Genomic DNA, 18,393 nt, shown 5'->3' on the forward strand with positions numbered 1-18,393 from the left:
AATTCAGGGGGAGGGGTAGCCACTGCGGCCCTCTCCTCTCGCAAAAATTGTTCAAAATAATATAAAAATGTGGGAAAAAGACAATTATATTTAAATTTAAACACCAAACTACAACAAATGATTAAAATTGATAATACATTTGAAATAAACAATTTATTACACATGGTACAAATGATTAAATTAAAGTTTAAAATACATTACATTTTCTATTACATACATTACATAGTATAACAATAATTTAAAAAAGTTTAGTGGTAAATTATTCATTTGGACATTACAACTCCTGTTTCAGATTACACTACGTAGGATGTAACATCCTTAGTTCAAACTGGAAATCTAAACTTGCATGACTCTCTGGTTGAATGGAGTATACTGTATCACGTAATATAAGTCACATTTTTATCACATTTCCTGGAATGGTTAAAAGTCACGGATAATGTTTGTAAATTCCCGTTAGTGAACAAATTATTTTCTTTGCTGGTTTTCATTTAATCAACATACAATAAACACTAAGAATTTTATTAAAATGAAATATTACGGTAAAGTTTCACTTAATATAAAGCCCTATTCTAACAATAATGAAATGTCCGGAAGATTTTAAACATTAAAGCTATTTAGATTTGCCTAATACATTATTATTTTATACAGTACTTACTAATAAATAATATAATTATTTACAAATAATTATGTTATGAAAATGCTTCGCCCATCTTTAAATCGTAAAAATATCCGTTGATAACCAGAGGCGGTAACATTTTACCAATATGCATGTGTTTTTTGACTGAAATACTAGCTTAGTAATTTGACCTAAATTGAATTTTTTTAATTTAATGCCTTGCCCCTCCCCTCTGAAAATTAGTTTATCAACCACACTCACGTCAAGAGAGGACCAATAACATTAAATCCTGGATCCGAATGAGAGCGAGTGGAGTTTATATGGCAAATTTTCTTGTTAAAAGTAAATAGTACTAATAGTGAAGGGAAAACAAGCTGTTTGAATTTGGATCGTGTTTGATGTGAGTTTGTTTGATTGCTTGGCGACGTTCTTCGTTCATTCCGGGAAAAATACTCGAGTACGGTCCTCGGAGAGAGGTAGTTGTGTTGGTGACTGGCGTCCAGTTTGCTGCTGGTGTCACTGGGCTCGTCGTTGCTACGATAGTTGGGCTTATTCTGTCCGTATTGGTAACGGCTGCAAAGTAGACAATATTAAAACGAACATTTAGTTGGATTAACATTCCCACTGAACACAATATAATCGAATCCGATATCCATAATGTTTGATTATTTAATTAATTTCCCTTTTTCAGACCGGTATCCATAATATATAACAATCTTGATGTTAATCATATTAGGTATATACAAAGATCTATGGCGAGCTTTGTCATCGTAAAATAGAGATATCTTAGTTTTAAGTAGAAATATCTTAGTTTTAAAGAGATATATCTTAGTTTTAACTAAGATATCTCTATTTGAAACTAAGATATCCCTATTTAAAAGTAAGATATCTATATTTAAAACTAAGATATCTTTATTTAAAACTGAGATATCTCTATTAAAATATCTCTATTTAAAATAGAGGCACTCTATTTAAAACTAAGATTATCTCTATTTAAAACCAAGATATTTCTCTTTACGATTAAATAACATCTCGGCTCGCCATAAAGATCACAGAGGAGTAAAGCACACGCAGCAGCTTCCATTTAAGTAACCACTGCCACTTGGCAAACAGGAGACGCCTAGGTTGTGTTGTACTTACAGTACACCTCACACACCTCATGCATATTTTCCAAACTAAGTATAAACATAATATGTGCTTTTCCAGATGTACACATTAATTAAGAGAATTTTCCTAGATTCATACATGAACATGAGACCACCACAGCAGTTCCTAGGCATGTTTAACATTCTTAAAATGTTATTATAGCAAACCCCAAGAGACTTTAATTAAAAGATTTAGGCCTACCTGTTATCAAACTTGAGGTGTTGCTGACCGGTATGATTGGTTCCTCTTTGATCTTATCTTTCTTAGTGTTTGCTGAGTTGTTTGAAGTTACCGAATCAGTTGCGGTGTTGGTGGAGTTGCTGTTGGCACTGCTGCCGTTGTTATTACCGCTGGAGTTGTTGCTGCTATTATTCCCTGAACTGGTCTGTGGCTGTTTAGTTGCGTTTGCAGCTCGTTCGCTCTTCCTGAATTTTGCACGTCTGTTTTGAAACCAAACCTAAAAAAAAAAATAAAAAAAATAACGTCATACTTAGGTATTGCAAAATGGACCGTCTCCGATGTTAGTGTTAGTCAGTAAAATGCATCGTTTCGAGTTATTTATCGATGCACAAACGTAAGATGCAAAATGGAACTAAAATATTCATAGGCCTATGGGTATTTTCAATACATAATATTATATACAATAATTCTATATTGACATGCGTATCGATTGGATTTACTTGCTGGGATGTGGCTGACTTGATAACAATGAGTGAACCTATTTCTGGCCTTATTCTTTAAAAGGTGTTATATATAGTTATTCGTTTGTTATTGTATTTTAATGTTTTTAATGTTGCTCTGTTATAATTCATGTTTACAGTTGTACCTTTGTTAATTTTGGTTTATTTATTTAAACAACAAACACAGTTTGAAATTGCAGTATTACGATACGCCGAATCGCGTCAAACTAACAATTCAATAAAACAAGCTAAATTCAAACTAAATAATAATTAAATAAATCAAATTAATTTATTAATTAAATATAATAATTAACAATCAATATATACATGAAAATATATTAACAAATTAAAATTACTTAAGAGATTAAAATTGATATTTAAAAAAAATTACAATAATTACATTTATGAAAATTTAATAATACAATAATACTTGAATCTTATTTTGGAAGTTATTTTAAATACAGCAGGCCTATAATTGAAATACAGTTTTTAATATTGTAATAAACTCCACTGGATCACAAATTGTTGGATATCATTTTTGGCAAATAGGCGTAGGCCTGGCCTACGTACGGCACTCGTGCAAATTCTGATCAATCTTTAAAACTTCGACTTGCTCAACTAAAATCGATAAGTTGATGGTGACACTTATCTAAAAGAAGTGATTTTAAAATACCGCTAGATAATTTATCTGACCGGTGCCAAGCGCTATTAATCATGCTTTTGGTACAGTGGTTTTTGATTACCGACAATACAATAAAACTCAGTGAATTGGAATTGTTCTACTCAAACATACAACCATCCAGCCAAACCTATTCATCAAGTTGTTTTACTTTGTAATTAAAACCAATCAACAACTTATTTCTTAATGTATCCATCAGTGGTTCTCCTTTGTAGAGCCCATCAGTTCAATTGCATCGATACGTCAATTAAAGACGTGCTATTGTGCGTGCTCGATCATTGATCAATCGTTTGCTATCGTCTGCAATCCAACTTTCGCGCCCGAAATCACGTTCGATTGTAGGTGTCAAGTAAAGGTAAAAACTCTGTTTCTACGTGAGTGAACGCTGCACTAGAAAAGCCATCGAATCAATAGTAATCAGATTATACTATATGCCCATCAACGTTTAAAGAGCCGAACGTCTTCAAATTAAGTGGAGTGCCTTGGAGAAATTTACCAAAAACACATATTCCCAATGTCTCAGGTTGCCGGATGGGAGCTCAGATTTATGATTACAATTAGTCCAACGTTTCCAAAGCAATCTTTAAAGTATGACTCCTTGCTTTTTACAAATTGCAACAATTTCGAAGATAGAAGTCATGTTTACTTTGTTCGCAGACCATTGAACGTACTTTTAAATCAACTTACATTTAAATATTGCCATTACATCGCATTTCCAAACGAATTCAGTAGAGAAATGAATAAAATAGGCTTAGCCTACTATATTGTATTTAACTATTTACTTTGGTATAATATATCGCTTATCTAAAAAATATTTATTTAGTTATTACATAATTCGGCACAACAATTACAAATCAGAAAAATATGGCCAGAGGTGTGACAAGATGACACCATGTGCTGACAGCCCAACACAAGATGTGGGTAACCTCTAACCTCCCTGGCCAATGAGGTTTAGAGCCTATGCCGACAATTAAGTGAAAAACAATTAACATCCCATTGTTTTCTAAAATTTTAATTGTGTTACTGTTTTCCTGACCTGTACTCTTGCTTCAGTGAGATCTGTTTTAAGTGCGAGCTCCTCGCGTTTGTAGATGTCAGGGTAATGCGTTTCTTGAAACGCTTTCTCCAGTTCTTTGAGTTGCCCGCTCGTGAATGTAGTGCGAATGCGTCGTTGTTTTCGTTTCTCGTGCAACGAGTTGGTTGAACTGGTATCATGAAGAATTCGATGCATATATGGCATTCCTATGAAGACGAAAAGTAAACCATTCTCAAATTATGAAGATATAAACTTGCATCAAGTTTTCAATTAATAAAGGAAAATGAAAACTAAAATATTGTTGTTACTTTAAGATAATAAGATTATTACTATATAATAACAATTATTTATTCAGTAATAAAAAAAAAAGCAACTAAAGAATTATAGAACATAAAAGATAAAGAAAAACTTCTAAATAAAAGATTTAAAAATGATTTTTATTCGTTCAGTTTAGACGTGTTTCATAATACATAAAAGAAAAAAAGTAAAGTCAAAAGAACTTTTACGAGCTTATTTTTTTTTTAAATTTCATTTCGAATAACTTTATTTTAATTATACATATACAGTACAGTAGTCAACAAAAGAAATACAACGGCAGCAGATAACAGGAATAGGTTACTAAATAAGCAAGAAAATGCTTTAAGTATGTAACACTGTAGGAACAAATAATAATAATAATAATAATAATAATAATAATAATAATAATAATAACAATAATAGTAATAATAGTAATAGTAGTAGTAATAATAATAATAATAATAATAATAATAATAATAATAATAATACTAATAATAGTAATAATAACAATAATAGTAATAATACTAAAAAAATATTTAATAATAATATTAATATAATAGGCAAGAAAATGCTTTAAGTATGTAACACTGTAGGAACAAATAATAATAATAATAATAATAATAATAATAATAATAATAACAATAATAGTAATAATAGTAATAGTAGTAGTAGTAGTAATAATAATAATAATAATAATAATAATAATAATAGTAATAATAACAATAATAGTAATAATACTAAAAAAATATTTAATAATAATATTAATATAATAGGCATAATTGCATAGTATTTGAATTCATAACGAAAACTGAGAACAACAATTTGTTATGGTATGTTATTAATGTATTTCTTTATTCAATAATGTAAAACAACATAACATAATAGTAAACATATAGAAGATAAAACACAATATAAAAGTACCGGACCTATTTTATAAAAAAAACTTATATAACATAAAATTTGCGCTAAGATAATATGTACTTCAAATTTCTTGTTTCTTTTTTAAGTTGCGGTAATTTTTCAAACAATTCAAAAAAAGCAGCCGCTAACATAAAAAGACTTCGAGAAAGACGATATGGTAACTTCAAAACTATGGATAACATAGTTTTTATAATTAGGTTGTGTGGCGCAGGGGACCAGACTTAATTTCTGATTTCCAATAAAGAATTATTATTATTATTATTATTATTATTATTATTATTATTATTATTATTATTATTATTATTATTATTATTATTATTATTATTATTATTATTATTATTAATTTTATTATTATTATTATTATTATTATTATTATTACTACTACTACTACTACTACTACTTTTAATAGACCACCTACTAGTAATTTTAAAATTATGCATTTCTTTTCTAAATATTGTCTAAACATAAATCTTCAGCTTCCCAACAATTAGTATGATAAGACAGACAATATTTAAAATAAAGTTTTCATTAATGCCAATCCGTACTCATATTTCATCATTCACCAGTTACAACCTACAATACTGCTCTTAATGGGGTACTTAGCAATGACCATGGTGACTTCGTACGGTATTTGTTGCAGTGAAAGCCGTGCAAAAACCGACAAACCTAGAAGACGCACGCTTTGCAGTGTTTACTAATACAATGCAAATTTAAGATCGATTTTACTTTCCGAATCAAAATCCCATTGCATTAACCAGTCTTTACATTGTCATTTCGGTGTAAACTTGCTCCCTATAACTTAACAGATGTGGCGATGCACGGACGGTTCATGCGTGTATCGATTTCCATGGTGTAGATAGTTTGCCCGAGTCTAATCACCCTAGTTAATTGACAGTTCCCGCCGAATGTTTCTATTGTTAGCTGGTAGCTTGGAACAATGTGTCACACGCCTACTTTCACAGCAAACAATCCCGAAAATAATATTCTCAAGGGTAGAACTAATTTCCGATAATTTCACACATGTTATATACGTGGTAAGGATTCCAAATCTTTAAATATTATCTAGTCTTTGATAAAATCAATAATTCCCGACTGAAATCGCGGTTGAATCTAATCTACGTCATCTTAAGGCTTCTAAAGAGACATATCCTACGTTTTTATTATGGAAAAATAAAAAAAACAGCCTATCGACAGGAAGGGCCGAACACCTGAGTAAGGTGTATCAAATAGTGGTAATTGGCGCTCCATTAACTCTACTACTTGATTGATTGATATCACGGAAGCACCGTCAAAAGATGCGTCCTGGTTTGTTTTAATCACCATCCCAACATGTTAATAAAGTACATAAGTTATCATAAAGTATTTTATAATGGTGTAATAAATATATGGAATTAAAATTTCGTATTTTGTAATGGATGAAAGTGGTGTTCATACAATATTTGCGTAAAACTGAGATTAGTGTAGTTCTTAAGTATAAAGTAACATACTTAAAAAATCTATTATGCTTAAATTTTGAATCTGTTAATATGATATTATTGTCAATTATTATTGTATCTCAACGTGTAATGCTGTACAAGTGTGTATACACGCGCATGTTGTCCACGCGGGACTGTAAAACAGAAGACAATTTGTTCTTGGGGATCTCATTGCTAAGAGCGTTAGCGCATTAGTTTTGCTTTCTTTTTTAGCAAACAGCAATCTTCAAAGTAATTTATTTTTCGCAAAAACATGTTTTTTTTTTTTTTTAAATATCAGGATATTTTATGTTGTGTGAGAACGCTTTGGATATCGAGTGATACATTTTCCGCCCCTTGAATAATTAAGAGATAGAATAAACTTGAACGATTACCCAAGTAACATGAGCTGTTATCAGTTTAAATGCCTACAAAATCACGACACGCGTTTCTATTATGAACGAATCAACCATTACAACAAATACACTAAATCAACACTCATTCGAACGTAAGAAAAGAAACTCTAGCCTCAGTCTATGTGCGGCTCTGACGTAAGGGCACTAGAAACAAATAATAAAACCCACTAATGGAGATCCTACGCCTCATCGGTCTTGGTGTAAGGCAGTGATTGACTTAGCCAACCAAGTTAATACGCGTTAATTGATATACAATTAAAGATTTCGTTCAGCGGAATAGCTCAGGATTTAGGTAAATATGATATGAATGAAAAATTAAAGATTATCAGATTTAGAGCAAACAGCCATATGTTGGCATGTCAGATTGGCCTAGCTATCGATTTATTTAAAAAAGTATATATATATGAAATGAACAGAATCTAGATAACTTTTTAAGATCCTGTATAAAAATTGTTGCCGAATGAAAGCTGTGAATAATTTGATGGTATATTTAGCATGTACTTATGGCGAATACAAGCACGATGCGATTAAACTAGCCGAATTAGCATCGTGTGTTTTTAACACAAGCTAACATAAAATATTTATAACACACTTACTATATACGAATCTTACTAAATAAGGCCTATGTTTTGTATATATATCTTGACGAACAGTTTTTGTGGATTTTTAAAATTAAAACCTTTAAAATTATTTAAAAACAAGTATTTTAGATGGATTTTCTGTGATGGCTGGATGTAAAATATAATCAATAAACCTAGTATTTTATACCAAATATGTTTAATTTTTTCTTATAATTTTTTAAAAATTTCTATACAAATTGATGTTACAGTATACTGTACTATTTTGTGTAATTTGATAGTTATAATTAATATCTGTCATTGGGGCCCTAACAGTTTAATTTAACAATGGCTTAGATGGTCAAACTAATACTTGTGATACCAATTAGGCTCTATTTAGATATTTTCATCATGCAAAATGATTCTGGAGTATTTGCTTTCAACACTGCTCTTTAAATTCGAATTTGATCATAACCCAGTCATTAGGACAACGTTTAGTACACATAAGACAGAAAGGGCTACGGATGACATATGTCACAGAGTTCAGAACATCGCGTTTTAAAGTGTTTTGAATAGCTTTTGAATAGCGCCAATCATATGGGAATTCGGCTACTGTCTCTTATACACATCTAGATGTGTATAAGAGACAGCCATTAACTCTACTACTTGATTGATTGATATCACGGAAGCACCGTCAAAAGATGCGTCCTGGTTTGTTTTAATCACCATCCCAACATGTTAATAAAGTACATAAGTTATCATAAAGTATTTTATAATGGTGTAATAAATATATGGAATTAAAATTTCGTATTTTGTAATGGATGAAAGTGGTGTTCATACAATATTTGCGGTATACTGTACTATTTTGTGTATTTTGATATTTATAATTAATATCTGTCATTGGGGCCCTAACAGTTTAATTTAACAATGGCTTGGATGGTCAAACTAATACTTGTGATACCAATTAGGCTCTATTTAGATATTTTCATTATGCAAAATGATTCTGGAGTATTTGCTTTCAACACTGCTCTTTAAATTCGAATTTGATCATAACCCAGTCATTAGGACAACGTTTAGTACACATAAGACAGAAAGGGCTACGGATGACATATGTCACAGAGTTCAGAACATCGCGTTTTAAAGTGTTTTGAATAGCTTTTGAATAGCGCCAATCATATGGGAATTCGGCTACGAACAAAACGTTCCTGTTCTTGTGTCTACTTTTGAAGACTGTCGGTTTTAGGCCAACGCTGGTCTTGTGCTGGGCACGCGATCTCATACTGTCAGGACAGTGTAAAACAAAACCATGATCGATTCACGAATGAATAAAGGTATTCAAACCGTTTAAGACAATAACACAAAAACACATACTTATCTCATGTAATGATAATTTAATACGCAAATCTTTTGAAAGACATTTCGACCAGAATACCTCTCTGAGATTGTTAACTTTCGAGATTATTGTTTCTCGATTTTTCCAAATTCTGTAGAGGTAGACGTAGGTTAAAAAAGTCAATATTATATCGAATGAGATTTTTTTTATAAATTTTTTATAAATTGCTATCTTACTTTTCAATGTTAGAATTGAAAAATGGAGTTTCAACAAAAAATTAAAATCAAAAAGTGAACTGAAGTGAATAAGTTTATAATATCCTTAGGTATACAATTCCAATTCGGAGTTATGATTTCATGAAATTTAATTATTATTTTATGAAGTATGATAGGCCCTATCTAAAAGTTGGACGGGTAGTAAATTGAAATACAGCAGTGTATCAATAATTAAGACAATGTAATCCAATATATATTTACTAAATGTCATTGTTTAGCCTTATATTTTATTTTGGATATTTGTATATACAAATATGCTTTCGATAAAATATTAATTATTACTGTTGTTACTATAATTATATTATTATTATTATTATTATTAGTATAATAGTGATAATATTATAATATGCAGTGATAATTACAATGAAAATTGCAATGAATTTGATAATGACAATACTGTAGTCAATACCAATGACAACAGAGAAGCCAGAAAGCAATGCACTGTGACCTTGGCAGGCCTACATTATATAGGCCTACAATATACATATACATACATACATATATATATATATATATATATACACATATATACATACACATATATATGTATATATATAATAATGTCATATAGGCCTATAAATAATAACGTCATAGGCCTATACACACACACACACACACACACACACACACACACACCTGTATATATATATATATATATATATATATATATATATATATATATAATTCCAGATTAATGTCATATTTAATTATTAACAAGTTTGGTAGAATTAAGATTCAGAATATCAGGACTGAACTAAGACATTATAATGTCCCAGTCCAAGAAAGTAAAGTAAAAGCATCATATTCTATGTGCAAATAAATACATAAGTAGATATTTACTATATTTCACGAAAACTCACACAGAATTTAACTTCTGTAATATCACGATGGAGTGCGCATGTACCTTTATAATAATTATTTAGAATATTGTTGAATACTATAATATTTATCACTATCTGTTATCATTATAGTTATTTAAAAAAAAGAAATGTATGTATCTGTACAATAAACAAATAATTTCATATTGAAAAGATCAATATTATGATTAATACAGCGATTGATATAAAGAAAATAACCAATTAAGCTTTTGTAGAATGTGATGCCATCTCCTCTCAAAGAATAGAATCATTTAAGATAATAGCAAGAGAGTGTACTTAGGGATACATAGGGAAAATGTGAAGTAATGTTTGCTAAACACATTTCATTCTAAACCCTAAATTTGATAATGGTAGCGATTGGAACGTAACTAGGTTATCGCCAGACAATTAAAATGCAAATTTGAGAACGTTAAACTTGCGCCAAATTATATGCACGAAATTACTATTAATGCATGAGTATATTAAATCAAGACAAAGATAAATTATATTGGGAGCGATTTCGGATGACAGAGAGGTACTTCGAATACAACAATTTCGCACGAAGTGATTTGATTACGCTATTGGAAATGTTCTTATAAAATTTAGTCTCTCAACAGCGTTCGATTCCACGTTCTATAACTAAGTTTAAGGCCTGTAATTTCATAAAGGCTGGTATACATTCGTTTCACCAACCCGCCTGTCTGCATATTGAGATTGTTATGCCGGCGTTAGGAGGTCCCGTTCAGTCAGCAGTCTACTTCGTGAATTTTACCATTTTTCATATTTTAAGATATTTTGCTTCATAACTTGTCATTTCCTTCAGATAAAAATTGCCACTCGGCTGTTTACATGGATTTTATTTTCGAACTGTCACCTGAAGAATTATATTGATATCTGTTTGATACTTGGAAAGAGTTACACTGAATACACTATTACACGCATATTATATAACTTTGCCGCTCTCGTTGAGGATCGCACTACAAATTCAAGTTTGCCTTTGCTCCTGTAGGCTACTAACTCATCGCGCCTTCACATCGACAACTATACTAAACCGGATCACAGCGATTGCCATTTCGACGGCAAATACGGTGCTCCTAATGTGACATAATATTGTAGGCTTGGTGTTCTCTCTAAGTTAAGCGTCATGAAATAGAAAAACTCTTATTAGTTATTTTGCAATAGGTATTTTAATATAATTTCTTCCTCCGGTCTAAAATGTGCTTTGAAAACTCAGAATTCAAAATACAAATCAGATTACTGACGATTGTTGACTGATAATAATCGTTAAATCATTTTAAGATTTTTTTTTTGCCAGAATACTGCACACTAACATTTTCAGCACTGACCAATTTAGAAAACACCAGTATATTTAAATTCTTATTCTGATCGGATAGCATAGTTTAACAGCTTTACAATGATTCATTATTTGAAATAAATAATGGAAGAAGATATAATTTTGCGGTAGGAACATGATGTTTTAATTTACTGTAGGTACAGCTATCTAAGTGTAATTTGGAATGCATATATTTTGTATTTCTAATTACAACTCTTCAGTTGTTTGTATATAGGAACCCAAAATTATGCTTGTATAATATCTAACGGTATGACGCTCGCCGAGATAGCGAGGGATTGCGTGTTCATTCCTACCAGAGACCTCTTTCTGTCTCTTATACACATCTAGATGTGTATAAGAGACAGGTTCAGAACATCGGTATATATTCATCCTTTAAATGGTTTGAAAATTTAATAATGCTTTTCCGTTTTTATTCTTTGCCTCATTTTCTCGATAGGACATAATTTCTAGTTATAACAATTTGAAGCCTCTCGGGATTTTTTTTACTTAAGCAGTTGTATTCATAGGCTTATACAAATACATTTGATGCAAGGTATAAAATATAACCATGGAGCACACATAAATATATATTACTGCTCCCTGCTATTTATACTTTTAATGTACCTAAAATAATATCAATTTAAAATATACATCAATCCATAATTTTCCTGTAGTTTGGTCATCACTTACCCCTTCAATCAAAGATTATGCTGTTGTTCACCTCTTAAATTATTTCTATTTCAGTTCAGAAAATACCTCATTGATAATAGTTTTGTGTAAACTGCAATGATTCTGTGTAAAATTATTTTAATCTTCCATAAATGTATAATTTTCTATTGTGTATATAAGTATATATATACATATATATATATTTGTATTATATATATATATAAATAATTTTATATATATAATATTTTATATATATAATATTTTTATATAATATATATATAATTTTAACTATGTAATAATTGTACAGGGGTTGCGGACACATTCGTGTTATGGCGCATTGTTGCTCGCTCAACCCCTGGACCGTTTGATGTCAAATAAATAAATGAAATGAAAATGACAAAAATTATGACGATAATTTGTTAAAAAAGTAAAGCAAAATATCGCTATGTTCCTTCAGATTATCACCTATAACGTTCTTTAATTACGTCACTATTTATACTTATCTTTTTTACTGGACCTTTAATTTGTTGGTATTTGAGGTGTAATTTGTATTTAAGGTGTAAATATTTGAATTTTAACTATGTAATAATTGTACAGGGGTTGCGAACACATTCGTGTTATGGCGCATTGTTGCTCGCTCAACCCCTGGACCGTTTGATGTCAAATAAATAAATGAAGTGAAAATGACAAAAATTATGACGATAATTTGTTAAAAAAGTAAAGCAAAATATCGCTATGTCCCTTCAGATTATCACCTATAACGTTCTTTAATTACGTCACTATTTATACTTATAGGAGTGATGTTTTGCCCTACCTCACGTGTTATTGTAATATTCAGTACGTTCCCAAATACTTCGGGAAAAAAATTGCAAGTGTTCGTGTGGGACCAGGCTAGTTATTTGGAGGTCGTACGTTCGCTTCCCACCGAATCACTTTTTGAAAGTTTCTGGGAACGTACTGGGTATTCAGTACAATGACACGTCAGGAATGGCAGAACATTAATTCTGTAATAATTTCCTGACCAAAAAATACTTCGAAATACTTAGATTCACTTGTTTTGCTTCAAATGAAACATTTTAAAAGATATTTGCTTAACGATATCCATACATTTTATTGTTAATGAAATTTTCTCGTATGAATATTTGCTAAATCAATTTGTTTATCGCTAATTAATGTGTTTGACCAATTATTGAATAATCAGCTCATGAATCACTGTCGGTAACAAACCATGGAGGAAATGGTTGCAAAAAAAAAATCGCAAGTATTCGGATGGGACCAGGCTAGTTATTTGGGGGTCGTGCGTTCGCTTCCCACCCGAATCACTTGCGTGATACTTCGAAATACTTAGATTCACTTGTTTTGCTTCAAATGAAACATTTTAAAAGATATTTGCTTAACGATATCCAGACATTTTATTGTTAATGAAATTTTCTCGTATTAATATTTGCTAAATCAATTTGTTTATCGCTAATTAATGTGTTTGACCAATTATTGAATAATCAACTCATGAATCACTGTCGGTAACAAACCATGGAGGAAATGGTTGCAAAAAAAAATCGCAAGTATTCGGATGGGACCAGGCTAGTTATTTGGGGGTCGTGCGTTCGCTTCCCACCCGAATCACTTGCGTTTTTTTTCCCGAAAGTTTCTTGGAACGTACTGAGCATTCAGTACGATAACAAGTCAGGTAGGAAAAAACAACAATTCTATAATATTTTCCTGACTAATTCCTCCATCGTAAAACCGTCAAATATCTCGATACTTAGGAAGCTCATCTAGTACGTCTACGTTTGGTGGCGGCTACTCGCAAAATCCAAATATCCTCTGTAGTTATCATTGTTATAGTGTTAAAGGTCAACACTTCGCACGTTTAACCTTTGTCAACACTATCAAACTGTATAACTGTGATATGCCCATATTTGGATGTAATGTGTCATCATCATGTCCATACATGAGCACATCACACACATTTTTTCACATAAAATGTGATATTGTCACCCGTCACTTCGAAGACAACCAACAGGACACGACGACCTGATTGAAAGTTTTAACATTTTTGAATAGGCTCTAAATATTGCCTTTTCTTATGTATGGACTCAATGGGAACACTCATCGCAGTTAGAACTTTTGGGGTATCATTCTCTAATCGTTATATTTATATATTTCATAGAGATTTTATAATGTGAAATGTTAATTTAAGTACAAAACACTTTAATAGGAACATTTTAATTCATTTCTATTAGATGTATGTTATTGAACGTTAACAGTGAATTTGATTCCATATTGTTCATTGTCTATTTTAAATCCTTTTTCCAAAAACGGGTTACCTATATTAAATATTATTTCGGTAGTGTTTTTACAGCAGCTTAAGTTTTGCAATGATTCATATTATTATCGTAATTTTGAATTATTAATCATAAGGACTTGAGTTTATTAAAAATTAAATTAAAATGCTGATCACAACAAAATCAATGGATTGGACGCTAATTGTTTTAAAGTTTTGGTGATTATTAAAAAAGTATTGATTTTAGCCGTAGATGAAAGTACAGGGCAACATAGTTTTCGTAATGCGGGCCAACTAAATTACCAGCCACTAATCAACATTCCAAATCCTTGTAATCAATTTATTGTAAATGAAGGACGATTTCCTGATATTTTTAATTTTGTCATTCTTGTGTATTAATTTACATATCTTGATGTTTTTAGTCTAGTTTTTTGAATGTTAACTAGAAATGTTGTCTATTTTGATGTGGCAATGTGAATTTCTCCTAATTGAGTTTTATCGGCGATGAGAAGTAAAATTATCTTGAATCTCAAATCTTTATTTATTTGAACCATATTTGATTAGGATGATCCATCCAACAGAAGCTGACCATTTTTTACCCTAAAAAATCTTGATTGGATGGTTGAATTTTTGTTTCAAGTGCAATATAGGAAGAAACGTGGCTCAAAAATTTTCCTTATACTATACTTGTTATTATAATTCTGCCATTGAAACCTAACAACTGTAATGAGAATAATAATGATAATTATATTAATGAATGTTCTGATGAAGACACAATTAAGGGAATTTGTTTTCACATTTGAGCAATCCAATAAACTTTTAATGACTTTTAAATCTTTTTAAGTTCTTGTATTTTAATCGTGTAATCATGTTTGTCATTGCATTCTAAAAGTTTTATCAACGAAATGACAAAAGTAATAATAATAATGATAATAATAGTAATAATAATAATAATAATAATAATAATGATAATAATAATAATAATATTAATAATAATATCAAAAGCTAGTTATAATGATTAGGCCTAATATATAACACTTATTTTTTTTTTATTAACATTCTTAATAAACTGCCAGTCATAATCCATACACAACGTACTAATTTTCTTGGAATTGTGGTATGCCAATGTGAAGATGACACCACTGGTTAGTAATTATACTAATTTAATTACATTTAAAGATTCTTATTTGATTAAAAATAATTAAAGCAATATTGGTGGAGAGAGAAAAAACGAAATAAAACTTACCTGTTCCGTACGGAGTGCATTGTGACGCTGCCTGTGGGTGGTGATCCATTACACTGGCGATGTTGCAAGTGGGGGCCATCCCGGTGTTGCTGTTGCCATAGCTCATGGGGGACCTGATGCTACCGTAGTACCCCTGGCTGGCCTGGGTCATCGAGACAGGGCTAAAATCACCATAGGTTGTTTGAATTCCTAGACTCGCGCCGTCCATCCCTCCTAAACAAGAATCGTATGCATTTTGCCCGAGATACGAATAATCCATCATCGATGTGGGTTTTTGTTACACTGTTTGCAACCAAAATTATTTAACAAAATTGCCGAAATTGATCCTATCGACAATTTACTCTTTAATTTTATTTGGAACGGCGAATGTGTGTTTGACTAATCAAGTTTCCTAATTTAGTTAAATTTACAATCGCATTTATCAATTAAGTTATCGCTGGAATATCATTAATGTCCAAAACGATTTCCGATGTGATAATTTGAGAGAATATAAACAAATTATGAAAATTTCTTCCAGAAAACGTGAATTTACAGTTTTTTAGAGATAGAAAATTAAAGAAATTAACAGCGAAAGAATTGAAGGTAGCGTCAGCGTTTCTCGAGACCCCTTGCAGATATTGGTAACACCACTCTTAAGAAATCCCACTTTTAAGGTCTAAGAATCTTCTGATATTTGCGCGTGCGCATTACGGTTAAGACTGTGCATTGATGCAAGAAACATCACAAAAGGTCTGAGAAGAGAAAAGTCACTGTCTAACAAAACACAACTTTATCCTACTGCTCGCCGAACGTCGATCAATATTGTAACCAATCCCTGGATTCAAAACATGTGACGTCATCCGTCGTCCAATTAATTAACTTTCACGAGAACAACTTTCTGCTTGAGATGATTCTGAAGTGATTACAATTTTGGTAAATAGGCCTATTTAAATTCGAATTTCTTACTCAATATAGATATAATAAAGAAACAAAGATAAATTCTGAAATTTTACAAATCGAGAATTATCTACTTTCGTATTGTAATTTACTTTATAAGTCAATCTAGTTTTTGTAAGTGTTTGTGAAAACATAATATTTTTCAAACAGGATCCTCCCATACAGGGAAGTGATGCGTTAACGATTGCCTAAATAGGCTTAAGAAACCTTACAGCTTAGAATTTCGCTCGGGGTAGGCGTATAATGGTTTCACGCTGTATGTGACCGAAGATTTCTCCCTAACAGATGGGTCTACACATGAACGGGGCAGTATCGTAAAAGAATCGCGAGTATTAAGCGTAAGCATGGTGGGAATATTATGTCCATATTGCGGTATTTTAATCTTGGTGCTGTGTAGGCGACAAATTCCCATCAGACGATAATCGTGATAACAACTTGTGTATTTGATGTTAAAATACAAAATTGGAGTTGTAACTTGGTCTCAGGTCTTGCAAACGACAAGAATTTTACTTCACCATGTCTAATCGACTAAATTTCAATCCTCTTCAAAAGCAGCCACCATCCATTCTGTTATGCGTGAAATAATTATAATTAATATTACCTCTTTTAATCATGTTAATTTTATACCACATGGGCCTATTATGTAAGTAAGGCATTGTTTAAAAAGAATAAAATTACATCCCATTTTTTTTCGTTACAAGATGTATACCCACTATCATTCAAAATACAGAAAATCTAAACAAATCAAATATAATTTATTTCAATTTTTGAGGTATTTTCCTGTGTTTTTTTTTGGTTTCAGTTTTTTTTTCTTTATTGATAGTACATCTTTAAATCAGATGTAGAGTTCTTGGGTGAATGAATTGACAGCAAAATCAAAATTCCAATAGAGGGTTTTACTCCAATTGAACAGCCAAATGCACTAAACCGATTGCGCCACAAAAAACACATGCATTCTGCTTAAATGGCAGTCGGCCCAAACACTGAATATTACTTGTTACTGGGTGCTTCTATATAGCGCTGCCTTGCCGTTACAAACCGCTAACTACCGGTACCATCCACTGTAATGAATATTTCCTTCAAAAGCCCACCCGAACCAAAACCAAAAGAGCATGGTTTCATGAGTTATAGGACTACTATAAAGATTGCAAATATAAAAACACAATTTTATTGTCTATAGACGCAAATTAGATCGTACATTTCAGATTTTATCATGGTGCATACGAACAATGCTGATAAATGAAATGCGATGTAAAATATCTAAGAGCTATTAAATAAGAACATTAATAAATAAGAAACACGCGTTATTTCAGGCAATCATCAATCACATGTATGACATTATTGTGATAAAATCAATTGTTTTTCGGATTGAAATATTCATTTTCTGCCAAAAAATATGTAGTAATATTAAATAATATGTACTAATATTATATAAAATATCAAACATTCACAGCGTGGAGGATTTATACGCAAAACTGCCCGCCATTTTGTCAAAGGCCTAATATATTTAGGTTTCTGACGTGTTTATCATTAACTGTGCTTAAATAGGCCTGAAATTATGTCAAATACCTAAGCACATTTACTGCTAAACACGCCAAGATCCTAAGCACATTAGGCTATGCCTAAATAAACCACAAGCTGGACAAAATTGCGTGGAA

At 31.1% G+C, this 18,393-nt stretch overlaps 1 protein-coding gene across 1 annotated transcript; it reads right to left on the bottom strand.

Moving 5' to 3' along the window:
* Window positions 1-138: 138 nt before the first annotated feature.
* On the bottom strand, window positions 139-16,430 carry LOC117119230 (paired mesoderm homeobox protein 2B-like). The gene is made up of 4 exons (XM_033264038.1): window positions 15,800-16,430; window positions 4,158-4,363; window positions 1,964-2,219; window positions 139-1,189 (listed from the first exon to the last, which is right to left on the bottom strand). The coding sequence occupies exons 1-4, from the start codon at window positions 16,059-16,061 to the stop codon at window positions 969-971; spliced, it is 945 nt and encodes a 314-aa protein (XP_033119929.1). The 5' UTR covers window positions 16,062-16,430; the 3' UTR covers window positions 139-968.
* Window positions 16,431-18,393: the final 1,963 nt, after the last annotated feature.

Source organism: Anneissia japonica, unplaced genomic scaffold (genome assembly GCF_011630105.1).
Source record: "Anneissia japonica isolate Jap-2015-1 unplaced genomic scaffold, ASM1163010v1 scaffold2692_len624387_cov171, whole genome shotgun sequence".
Classification (NCBI taxonomy): domain Eukaryota; kingdom Metazoa; phylum Echinodermata; class Crinoidea; order Comatulida; family Comatulidae; genus Anneissia; species Anneissia japonica.